The 13,361-nt window shown below is 41.4% G+C and overlaps 1 protein-coding gene across 4 annotated transcripts in view; it reads right to left on the bottom strand.

Moving 5' to 3' along the window:
• The window catches only part of LOC135221032 (PH and SEC7 domain-containing protein-like), a 183,265-nt gene that overhangs the window by 14,478 nt on the left and 155,426 nt on the right, over positions 1-13,361 (bottom strand). The window contains exon 13 of one of the 4 annotated variants that reach the window (XM_064258763.1): positions 12,835-12,892. The exons of the other annotated variants lie outside the window; for them this stretch is intronic. Within the exon in view, the coding sequence (XP_064114833.1) occupies positions 12,862-12,892 (31 nt within the window). The 3' untranslated portion in view covers positions 12,835-12,861. Of the gene's footprint in view, positions 1-12,834; positions 12,893-13,361 lie in introns of those variants that run through there. 4 annotated transcript variants of the gene reach the window in all.

The raw sequence follows: 13,361 nt of genomic DNA, 5'->3' as shown, positions 1-13,361 counted from the left end.
GTATTTGCGCCTATTTTTCGTGTTATTTTGTCTATTTTATTATTAACCATGGGTCTCAAAGCTAAAGACAAAGCAGGTGATAAGAAAAAACCAAGAAAATGATTTCGATGGAAGCAAAACATGAAATTATAGCAAAGCATGAAACGTGGCGTTCGTATCGTCGATTTGGCAAACGAGTATGGTCGAAATCCTTCTACAATATCCACGATCATCAAGCAGAAGGAAGCTATAAAAACCCCCGAGACCATTGTTGCCAAAGCGTCTCTCTCTCTCTCTCTCTTCTCTCTCTCTCTCTCTCTGATCAAATTACGTACTGGATAATGTCTCTCTTTGGATACTTCGATTTTGCCAAATATTGAGGGCTACAAGAACAGTTGATTACTATTTACGTATCATATAGACTAATTAAAGTAAAGTATCTTTAAATAGGATGTATATTATTAGTATCAACAAAAACATTTACTGGCATGAGTCAGAGGCCGTTTAACGAAACGAACACTTCTCTGTCCTTAACTCGGAGCGTCGGAAGACGCCTCTCTCTCTCTCTCTCTCTCTCTCTCTCTCTCTCTCTCTCTCTCTCTCTCTCTCTCTGATCAAATTACTGGATAATGTCTCTCTTTGGATACTTGGAATTTGTGTTGTAATCTAACCAGAAACTTCGTTTTGTATTATTACTGGAAACAAGCAATGATTTTTCATTATTTGCGCTTTTGGACTGTTATATGTAAACTAGTATGTATTCATTCGCTCGGAAACTAGTTCCGCATATGAGGCGTCACTAAAAAACATAGAAAAATACAACATAAAAAGTGTCGAAAATCATCATAATCTCAAAATTTTTGTTGTAATCTAACAGAAACTTATTTTATTAATATACTGTGCTAAACTATAAAGGATTTTTATCATAGTATGCGTTTTTTAAAAGCGTCGTTTAACTCGGAGCGTCGGAAGCGTCAGCGTCGTAACCTCGGAACAAGCGTCGTAACCCCAGGACGGATTTTTCCATTGAATATTTAAGAAAAAGCGTCGTAACCTCGGAACGTCGTAACCCGGGGACGGGACCGCCTGTATATATATATATATATATATATATATATATATATATATTATATATATATATATATTGACACAACAAGGCATTTGAATATACAGTATGCATATTTTTTTAATGGGGTTTCTTCCTACCAACCCCCCTCCGAATGGTGTGGGGGTGAGAAGGGATTCCCTGAATTGGAGCTGGTTCTGCCCGTTGTATGGTGTCTTTATGTTGCATGGAACCAGTGGTTATTCAGCAACGGGACCAACGGCTTTACGTGACTTCCGAACCACGTCAAGAGTGAACTTCTATCACCAGAAACACACATCTCTCACTCCTCAGTGGAATGGCCGAGAATCAAACCTGCGACCACCGAGGTGGGGCGCCAACACCATACCAACCACGCCACTGAGGCGCTTTGGTTCTGCCCGTGAAATTGGGCTGGTGATGTCTGTAGACTTAGTTACTTTATAAATGTATCATACATAATTTCATAATTTCTGTATATGACTTATCATTTGGAAAAGAATACTATAGCGTAAACCTCAATGACATCAAAGAGGGTGGAGTTTGAGAAGGGGGTTGACAGTGAGAGAATTTGAGGGAAGGGAGTGAGAGAGAGTAGATGGGTTGTTTGGGAGAAGAAAGAGGAAAAAAGTCAGGAAGAGAGAGAGAGAGAGAGAGAGAGAGTTGATACCATATAAGGAGGGGAAAAGCTGAAGATAAAGATGATATCTACTATACCATCAATCTATAAATCTACTAGGCAGTCCCTGGTTATAGGTGATCCGGTTTTATGGCGCTTGTCTAGCAATGACGATAACTGAATTTTTTGGCGCTGATCCCCAGTTATCGGCACCAATAACCAGGGTTTGGTGCCCTTATCACCAATTTTTTAATAATGCCGATTTTCTGAAACCCTCCGCCTGAGTATTTAAGAAAATCGCCGATAGTAGTTGTTACATTAATGGTGAAGCACTATTAACTGATCTTACAGTTGTTGTTTTATTGCTGTTTTTTATCATGTTCACTCCTGTCTTTTTCAATTGGCAGACTTATTTGATAGTCAGGTGCTATGGACCTCTTGCAGATTGGATTAAGATTTCCTCTTTGTATTCATTTTTGTATTACTTTTTAGTTTCCCCAAAGAAGCTTTCGTTATTTTTGGGGATTATTAATTAATTGTGTGTTTCTGTTTTAGATGGGTCATTAAAACCCTTTAATTTCAATTTCAATATTGCTGTTTCTGTTGTAATACCAGTTCTCTCTTGTAATGCAATGTTAAGCTTGGTGCAGTATAGGGTAGGTGTAGTGCTTTATCTGTGGAATGCACATCTTAAGAGGATGACTTAATTTTAGAGAAAAAACTGTAGGCAGTCCCCGGGTTACGATGGGGGTTCCATTCTTGAGACGCGTCGTAAGCCGGAACATCGTCAAAAATCCTAAGAAAACCTTACTTTTAATGCTTTGGATACATTGAAAACTATGTAAACTGCATTCTTATGGCATTTTTCATCAAAAAAACCTTCAAATATTGATTATTTTGCATTTTTGGTGTCATATTTCATCTGCCAGATGAGCGTTGTACCCTGGAAATAATGTCTGATGAATATAATTGAAATCTATTTGTCATTTTCTGGGTTAGTTCCCAATTTTGTCCAGTATTTCTAATTTCAGTTTAAGTTTTCAATACTACCGAGCTCTGTTTTTGTCAACTTTAGTATCTGCGATCCTTATGTTTTTTTTTTATTTAGGTGTGTCATTCATTCCAGTGCTTTGCTCACTTATATATTTTCAAGATTTTAATACTGTACAATCATGTACCAGTCAGCTGGTTATTTGTTTTTTATATGCTTTTTATGGTATGTGACTACTATAATGTTTGCAGTGTCATAGTAATTGACATACCTACATCTTTCCAATACAGATTTAGTTGATTTCAGCCATTTTTTTTTTATTGTGTAAAGCACATATCCTTCAATAGATATCTCAGTAGTAGTAGTTTATTTTTGAGTCATTGACATTATTTTTCTTCCGGTTTTTCCATTTTTGAAAGTTGGATCAACTCCCACTCCCAGAAAGCAAATCACAAGGATAAGGGTTGGTTGTGGTCTGAATGTTTCTTACCATCTTTTCTTTTCACCAGTGACTTTACATTCCAAATGAGACTTGGTTTTCACTTTATATCCTTGTTTATGTATTGGATATTGTGTAATGTACATTATCAAATTTATCCAGGTATAGTTTCCTATGCCTAGCATTTTAGTAAAATTCAAGGTTGGATGAACCATATGCTGAAAGGATTCCATTTGTCTTATAATACGACATCTGCAGTGCACATAATGTGTTAAAAGTGTATGTCAATCAAAATTGGCCCCAGTATTTTGAGAGACTGACAGACCTAAGAGTAGAGCTTAACAAGAGATTCACTTCTCGACCATTCAACCCCTTCGTCTTCCCTGATCTGAGGGTATCAAAATTACATTTAATGAAATGTGGTTCAGCAGTGAAAATCAAATCATGACAGGACAAGGTAATAAAAATCAGAGCTGTAAAAAGAGGAAATCCACAGCTTATTTAGTTGAACTATGTACATAGAACAGTGTTATGTGTCAGATCTAGTCAGTAGCTTTCTAATGCCTTCTGCCCAACAGCAAAACTAGGAAATCCTTGGGGAGTTGCTCCGTGTTATTTTTGATTGATATATTTTTTTAAATGATCAACACAATGTGTAAACAGAAGTAAATTTGTATCTGATCTACTCAGGTCATTAAAGAAGTTTGAACTTAACTAAGTTCAGTGCTTCTCCACCTGAGGCAATACCAGTGTATGCTACACTTTTTGCATACTAGTGAGTTTTATTGAACTTGGTGATTCATACTAGTGAGTTTTACCAAACTTGCTGACCCACCAGTGATCCAGTTGATAGAATTTTATTCAAATCACTCCTTCCGAATGAAGAATGATTGAACTAATCAACACATAGTCCTGTGCGTTACAGAAATAAATTTCGAATTCAAATCAGGATCAAACCAAGGAGTCTCAAATGAAATGCAAAGGTGCTACCAACTGCCTGGCAAAGGGCATAAAATTATTTGGAACCAAAGTACTTTTGTACTAGAGGCATTTCCTTGGGCAGCTACATACCATTACCCAACTTCCTGACCCACCAGTATGGTAATCAAGTTGACCGTATTTCATTCAAATTACAGCAAGTAAATACATGTTGGAAATAATGAACGAACAATCCCTTGTACATACAATAGAAATAAATTTCTAACTCACATTGGAATCAAACTCTGGACTATCAGATGAGGTTCCTTGGTTTGGTTCTGATGTGAGTTAGAAATTTATTTCTATTCCACACTTGAGTTTGTGTGTTGACTATTTTTATCATATTTACTCAGAAGTGGTAACTCAAATAAAATGCCATCAGTTGGGTCACTGGTGGGTTGGAAAGTTGGGTAAAACTTGATATGTGTGTAGCCTGCCCATGTAATGCCTCAGGTATAGAAATATTTAGATTATACTAAGTTTGTGACATGTATGGGTCAGTTGGTAGCACTCTGCCCTTCACTCGAGTCTTGAGTTTGACCCCGATTTTATTAAAAATGTATTATTTTTATTAGGGATGAGACCTTCTCTAAGGGCTATAGTGTTGAATCTTATGTTTTTATGGTATTTAATGTGTGGAGTGTTCTCTAATGTGTCTTATAACCTTTTTTTTCATTAGTGAGTAGTTAGTATACATGTTTACATGCCTGGTGGAAGAATGCCACCACTTATATAATGGGATTCTTACTACCTGCCTATCAAAGCATCTCTCCTGACCCATCAAATAGGCCTAGATGATCTCAACACCAGAGAACATAAGACAGCATCAAAATGCAGCCAATCAAAGTTCAGTGCACCACTACCTGCTAACTATAGCTTACTCATCTGCTATAAATACCCCTGTACATAATTTGTATCATTCACCTTTTAACTTGGTGGATGACTGTCAGAGCATGTGTTGAAATGTCAAAGGAAGTAAATTCATCATAACTGAACATTTATATGATCTCAGGAAACCTAATGCACTAGCTACATGCTGGTGAAAGGAAGGTTATAAGACAAATCAAATGCCATAGAGACAAATCAAATGCCATAGAAACAGCTATTATTTATACAATATTGCATATTTCATTGAAAAGAACAGCTCTCTATATTTCACTGAGCATATAAATTTACTTTGGACAGCTGATTTATAAGGTACTGAAATGAAGAACCTTACATGACAAACTGAGAAGATACAATACTGTATATTATAAGCTCAACGGTATACAGTGCTAAAATTTTCAATGGAGTTTGCCTCAGAGTGTCTTCTTCCAAGATAATAATTATTATTACTATTATTTTGGTATTAGATCCTCTTTTAAACAAATTCATTTAAATAAAATTGCAGAATTAAGCAAATTGATTTTATATATATATTATTTTCTCTTTTTATTATTATTTGCTACTCTGGCTCAGCAATGCTTCATAATAAATCTCCAATATTCATATTGGGAAATTCAAAAAAATGCTGGAGGGGATATTTTATTCAAAACAGGGATCTCGGGTCCAGGTCAAGCAGGGTTCGTCATCAGTGCTGGTATTGTTTTGTGGGCGTGGGTCAAATCCAGGCTGGGGTTGTCTCTGGTATACAGCTGGTGTTGTTATAGCTTGTGTTATCGTGACATTTCAACCTCCTCATAGGTCACCTTGTTGATGAGTCAGTAGTGGGACTAAAGCAAGTGTGTCTGTGTGGTGGTATTTATAGCGACTTGGACCTAGAGCTGAATTCTCATTGGTCAAGCCGGTCTCGGGCGAAGTCGGGGATTTCGCACTGATTCAGCCGTGCAAGTGCAATGGTAGTGTGTCTGGGGATGGATGTCAGAATTCCTGTCTACAGTGAGAGTCCTGCTATCTTGTGGGACCTCCTGATTATTTGGCACTGTTGGGGGGTCATTTGCTGCTCCCTGGGTGGCAGTTGGGAGGAGAAAATTTTCTTGGGAAATATTCAAATCATGTTTCTCCTTTCCAATATTGAGAGCTTCCAGGAGGCGTAGACGTCGGGGATCCGTTGCCTGATATATGATTTCAATATTAGGTATACAGTAATATCATTACTTCTTATTGTAGGTAAAGGCATTCCTGGCATGATTAAAGATGGCTGTTTCTTGGGCAGCAGGAGGTTCACTTGAAGAATTGCATTGAAATCATTCCGATGTATTTGCCAAGGCATCCACGGGTGGGGCATGTGTAATGGCAGACCACGCTCATCTCCAAGGGATCTTGCAGAGGGCCGCTGGCTTGTTTCGCATCAGCAGGATGCTCATCTTCTTCGTTTTGTAATAGATCACTAAGTTGATCTTTTTGTCTTGATTGGTAGGGCTGACGTTTCCCTCAATGTTTTTGAGGGCTAGCTCATCTTCTTTGTACCTCAGGTGGAAGTGCCCCTTGTAGAGAAACTTGATGGACTCTGGGGCATTGGGGCAGGTTTCCTGGTGGTACCAAATTGATTCATCCACAGCACAGTTGGTGTGTCCGTTATCAATGAGGACCTGGGCAGCACACACTAACTCGCTGTTTGTGTGTCACTCTAGGAGGAGTAGTGTGAGAGAGCCCTCCTGACAAAGGAGCTGATTTTGGAGCACTTGTACCTCTCTGGGCACTTGCTCTCTCCATTCATGACCATTCCCAGGTTTGTCGACTTCGTGTATACCTTCGTGCTGAATCAGGTATCTTGTTGTTTGACAAGGAAGTCAAAGAAGGGGATGTGGCAGTCTTGGCAGTGCTCTGTCGTAAATGTGAGGGGGCTGTGGTCATGAAATGTATGTCGCAGCTGCTCTATCTCGTTCTTGGATTTGGTGCAGACAAAGGTGTCATCCATGTAGCATGTACATCCCCTGTTTGCTGGAATTCTGGAAGACCCTTTATTTGACAATAACCAGGAAGAAATTGGCAAAAAGGACTCCAAGGGGAGATCCCATTGCTAGCCCATCGATCTGGGTGTATATGTACCACTGCAGCCACATGTACACCCAAAGAGACGGGTTGGCAATGGAATCCCCCATGGAGTCTTTTACATCAATTTCTACATGGGTACCTGTAGGATGGTTAAATGTGTGTAATGTCTGTTGCCAAGAGGGAAGCGTGATTGGTGCTAATGTTGCCCGCATGTCCTCGATTACTGTCAATGCTCATGTGTGTGGGAACTGTGGGGTGCAGCATGAGCCCAGCAAGGTGTTGTGTCCAGTGAGAATTAGTGTTTATCATGGCTGTCAAAAAATCAGCCACTTGAAACTGTATTGTCGAAGCAAGAAGGAAGATGGTGAATGATGCCTCTGCTTCATCAGTAACACTGGGGGCAGTCACTGCCAGGGTACAACCCAGTATGCAGCCTACTATACAAGTGATAGTGTCCTCATCAGTTCATAGGCCTAGGCCTAAAGGTCACAACCTTGTAGTGGTCCCCCCATATTCATGGGGGATGCGCACCAGACCCCCACGCAAATATTTGGAACCCCTATAAAATTGTTTAAAGTGGTCTATTTTGTTCATTAGAGCTCTAGAAAAACCCACTGATAACGTTTATACCTGGTTATTTTTTAATTTTATCACAAAAAGTGCATTTTATAATGAAATTGTTAAAAACACCAGGAATTTGTCGATATTTCTCATAGAAAAATAAGGCGAGTTTCCCATGAATAATGGGGAGATATGTTCCAAAGAGAAATCTGCAAATGCGAGAATCAGCGAATCCGGAGAACGCGAATACAGGGGGCCCAAGTGTGTGTTAAAGGCCCCACCCTGCTGTCAATCCTTGTTGAAACGCCTGCCCTTTCACAAAGCTGCGCAGCCCTACGTGATGTTGCCTTGGATTGGAGTGTATGGGGACTACTCCTCTTCGTGTTCAATATGGTGACAAGACAATCATCCAAGAAGTGTAGTTCATCAAGTCTGCAAGGTCTTTCTTCTTTCATTGGCTGCTTGTAAGGACCTTGGCCTCGTCCCCCAGTCTTTTCCCCACCACTTACCAGTATCAGCAATGCTCCAGCATGACGTACCCACACCCATTGTGCAGACCCTGCCTAAGCTCTCAGCTATGCCCTTCCCACCAGTGGAGGAGAAATGAAGTTGGAGCAGTGGCTCTTGCACCATTTTGTGTCATCAACATTTAATACAGAGAGGGAGCCCCTCCCTATCATGGAGGGCAAGCCGCACCATATTCATCTACTGCCAGGTCCAACCCCCTATGCATGCCACACTCCACCATCAGTGCCAAAGCATTGGGAGTCAGAAGTGAAGAAGCTGTTGGACCAGGACATCGAGAAAGGCATCATTGAGGAGGTACTTACCGACTGGTGAATCAACAGAATAACCGAATGGTGTGCGAGGATGGTCATTGTTGCCAAGAAGTTGGGTCAGCTCAATGCCTCAATGCTTCTTGCAGGAGAGAGATGCATCACACACGTGGTCCTTTCGACATGATCTCAGGGGTACCTTTACATTCCTTCAAGACAGAGGCAGATGCACATTTGGGCTTCCACCTGGTGGAGTTAGATGAAGAGAGCCGTAGACTCTCAACCTTGATCACTCCCACGGGGTGTTATCGATACAGAAAGAATGCCCGCGGTACACTGTTCAGCTTTAGATGCCTACACCAAGAGGTTTGATGATGCCATCAAGGACATCCCCCAAAAACACAAGTGTGTGCATGATACTCTTCTGTAAGACAACAACGTCTATGGGGGCCTTCTGGCACACTTATAATTTCTTGGACATGTGCCAAAGAGGGAATAACCCTCAAGTCAGAGAAATTCAGCTTCTGCTGAAGAGAAGTGAGCTTTGCCAGATTTCAGCTGGGATGGGATTCCTATAGGCCCAGAGGAGAGTCTAGCTGCCATACAGAGATTCCCTGTGTCCAACAACCCCTCTGTCACTGGCATCAGGTCATGGTTTGGCTTTGTCAATCAGTTGGCACCCTTCCTTACCACACCCCTCTGCTGATATAACCCTTTAGAGACCTCCTTTAGAAGTCTGCAAGCAAGAATGTCTGCTGGAATAACAACCTACAAGAGATTCCACCAAGCACAGGAGGCCATATGCAAGCTGGCCAAAGATGGGCTGGTATACTATGCCAAGTCCCGACCAACAGCAGCCCTAACAGATTGGAGCAGAGATGGAATCGGGTTTGTTATCCTGCAGCAGTACTGTGCTTGTACCTCAGCTGATGTCCCATTCTGCTGCAAGGGCAGGTGGTGTATCATCCTATGTGGGAGACACCACTTCGCAAGCTGAATCTGGGTATGCTGCTGTTGAGGGAGACGCCTAAGCTGTCACATGGTGTCTCAAGAAGGCCAGGCTACTTCTGTTGGGCTGCCCCAACTTACTGATCATGACTGACCACTGCCCACTGGTCAAGCTCCCGGGTGAGAGAGCTGAAGGATATACTGAACCCGAGACTCTTCTGCAATATAGGTTCCAGGTAAGATACCTACCAGGGAAGGGGAATTGTGCTGCTGACTTCTTATCGCGCTTCCCAGCTGTCTGTTGTGAACCAGATGACAGGGACTCTGAACTTGAAGAGGATATGACTGCCGCCCTTGTCGCTGCTTCGGCCACTGCTCTTGAGCAAGAATGCCTTGTACTTGACGAGGAGAGGGCCAAAATAGCAGCCTCTAAAGAACCTGTATACCAATTGTTGGCAGTTAAAGTGGCAGCAAATGATTGGCACCCACAGAAGGCACAGGAGGTGGCCTGCCCGTCAGTTTTACTCAGTTAGGGACAGGTTATCTATGGTAGAAGACCGGATAGTCTACACTTAAGACCAAGGATGCCCATGTCTGCTCATAACAGAGAAACTTCACCTTCAAGTCATTACAGGCCTTCATGCAGGCCATCAGGGGGTAGGTAGCCTCCATGCTCTCCAGGGCTAGGCAATTGGTTTACTGGCCAGGCATGGGAGGTGACTGGGAGAGCCACAGGGATGGATGTGCCCCTTGTGATATACATGCTCCATCACAACCTCTGAACCATTAGTAATCACACCACCCCCAGAATATCCATTCCAGTCGACGGTGGTGGACATGCTACAGTTGGAGGGCCATATGTACATAGCCTATGCAGACAGGCTCACCGGGTGACTGGAAGTGGCGCACTTCCCACATAGTGCAATGTCATCAAGAATTATATCAGTTTTTAGGACATACTTCACAAGAAGGGGAGCACCAGAGCTAATCTCCAACAGATGGGGCACAAACCTCATTAGTGAAGAGACCACATTGTTCATCAGAAAATGGGGGGTTACAGTACTCCTTTCATCAACCCACTACCCCCCGTCCAATGGCAGGGCTGAAACAGCAGTCAAGACTGCCAAGAGGATCATCAGGTCTAATATAGGCAAAGGAGGCAGCCTCAATTGCTACAAAGTATCTCTGGCAATTCTTCAGTACCTCAACACCCCTCCTCAGCACAGCTTGCCATTGGTAGGCAGCTCAGAGATGGAGGGCCAACGCCCAGACAGCATTACAAGGGGGAGAGACCATAGGATGAGGTAATCCAGCAGAGGGAGCTACAAATGGCAGAGACCCAAGAAGAGACCCAACCACCCAATCACTTGCAGGGACCAGGGAGCTTCTACCCCTTGTTGTAGGCTGCAGGGTAAGAGTGCAGGATCCTTTAACCAAAACCTGGGGCTGATCTGGGTTGGTAGTGGATTCTTAGGACCACTGACAGTATCTCATTAGGCTGGATGGAAGCAATTGGGTGTCACTCAGAAACAGGAAGCACCTGAAGGTGTTGAAACAGCAGCTCCCCCAACATCATCAGCCACTTCTCCACGCCTGGAACCCACTCCACTTCCTCCAAAAAGGCGGACTGTGCAATCCTCATGGATGGGCAAGTATGTCATGAGTGATATTGAGTGTTAACTTATGCTCATGCTTGTGCCACATTGTAAAATTATATCTTATTGTCCCTCATGCTTGTTTTGTCTTCTGTTTTAGATAAGCCAAACTGGCTACAATTAATTTTTGCAGACATATTTGTAAACATATTCTTATTGCTGCCATGCATGTTCTTGTATGATATGATACCCATGCATTAACCATTACTTTTTTCTTATGAGGATTTTTTTATGTATATTTTCTGTGTATATATGTATTTAATACATATTGGCTTATTGCCATCACTTATTTCCATTTAATATTATGCCATGCCATAATCATGGGGGGGGGGGGGGGGGGGGGGGGGGGGGGGGGGTGGGAGGGGGTAGAATGTAGGATGGTTGAATGTGTGTAATGTCTGTTGTCAAGAGGCCAGTGTTGCCCGCGTGTCTGCACTTCACTCGCAGTCACACCTCTATATGGACTGGACGTGTAATAAAACACGTCAGCACTACTGATTAAGACAAAAAGATCAGCTATTACAAAACAAAGAAGACAAGCAGCCTGGTGACGAGGAACAACCCAGTGGCCTTCTGCAGGATCTCTTGAAGAAGAAGAGTGTGGCCTACCGTTACACATGCCCCCGTCCGAGGATACCTCGGTAAATACATCAGAATGACCACCATGCGATTCTTCATGTGAATCTCCTGCCATGCCCAAGAAGGAGCCATATTTAATCACACCAGAACAGCCCATAACCTTTGAATAAATAGAAATTATATTATGTATACTTAATATCAAAATCATAGATCAGGCAAGAGAGCCCGATGTCTGCACCTTCTGGAGGCCCTCCATATAGGAAAAGGGGAAACCTAACTTGAATACATTTACTCAAAAAATGTTTTTCCTCCCCACCGACGACTGGAGAGCAGCAAACGACCCCCAACAGTGCCAAATAATCAGGAGCTTCCATAGGATGACAAGACTCCCGCCGCAGGCAGGACTTACAACATGCATCCTTGGACACAATACTAATATTCTCCCACAGCTGAATCCCCGCGGCCATCAGTGTGAAATCCCCAACGTCATCTGAGACTGGCTCGACCAGTGCGAGTTGAGGTCTAGGTCTGAGTCACTGTAAATACCACCATGCACACACACTCTTGCTTTTCTTCCACTACTGATTTGTCAAGAAGATGACCTAAGAGGAGGTCAAAACATCGCAATAACACCAGCTATACCAGCACCAACACTAGCTGTATACCAGAGATGACCCGGCCCAGCACTGATGATGACCCTGCTTGACCTGGACCCGAGATCCCTGTTCACTAATAGACTATTAATACCAGTGCGTATACCAGCTAAGTGCACCAGAATCCTTTTTATGAATAAAACATCACCTCGGCAAATTTTAGAATTTCCCAATATGAATATTGGTCAGTTATTAAGAAACGTCGCTGAGCCAATTATGCAGATAATAAGAAAAAAAGAGAAAATATATAAAAACAATTTGCTTTATTCTGCCATTTTATTTGACAGAATTTATCTAAAAGAGGGTGTTGTACCATATTATATTCATAATAATTAAAACAAGTGAATAATGAATGGGCTATGAATAAAGTGGTTTTCGTGATGATATGCACATTTCTCTCCGTACATTTCCTGGCCCAATGTACTTTGCCTCTTAAGGCAGATATATACTACAGTACGTATATCATTGTATAAACTGTAACTATAGGTCGTCTACTGTAGACATATGTAAAACCATTGTAATCTGTCTCATAATAACACACAAGACAACTAAAACAAAATGAAAACATGAAACAAAGTGCATTTAAGCTATCCAAAGAGAAATACATACATTGCTTTACCTTGACAACACTTTTCTTGTAGACTTACAATCGTAGTAAACCTCTATGAGTAACAGAAGCAAGATGTCAACATGCTGTCAAAATCGTAAATGCAATGGTTAATAAAACAAATGTTAGTGCAGTTAGATGTTAGCCATTTGTTAATGGTGTATGATAAAAGCTACTACCTGCATGACACTACATAGCATTGAAAAAACACAGCTGAATTTGAAAGTACAATAGAATATATTCATAAAGTGGTATGGGCTCTCCTTACTAAATAAAGTACATAATATCCCTGTATTATGTAAATTAAAATAACAAAAATCCTGTGTTATTTAAATTAAGATAACAAAGTTTCAGATTTTAAACTCTGACAAATTGTGACTTCAGTACAAGTATGGTAATTTTTCTTTATATTTTCAATGGCAAGGCACAGGTTTACTAATTTAAATGGTAAACTACAAATACACGTATGTAAAGTTATTTTACCTGATAAGTTCCTTGATGTATGCAGCTCAAAAAGAAGTACTCACACAGCTTTGAAATAATAACACTGTCACA

The sequence above is a fragment of the Macrobrachium nipponense genome, chromosome 2 (genome assembly GCF_015104395.2).
Source record: "Macrobrachium nipponense isolate FS-2020 chromosome 2, ASM1510439v2, whole genome shotgun sequence".
Taxonomy (NCBI): Eukaryota; Metazoa; Arthropoda; class Malacostraca; order Decapoda; family Palaemonidae; genus Macrobrachium; species Macrobrachium nipponense.
Note: the sequence above shows the minus strand (reverse complement) of the source record. Positions and strands in the feature narration are given on the sequence as shown.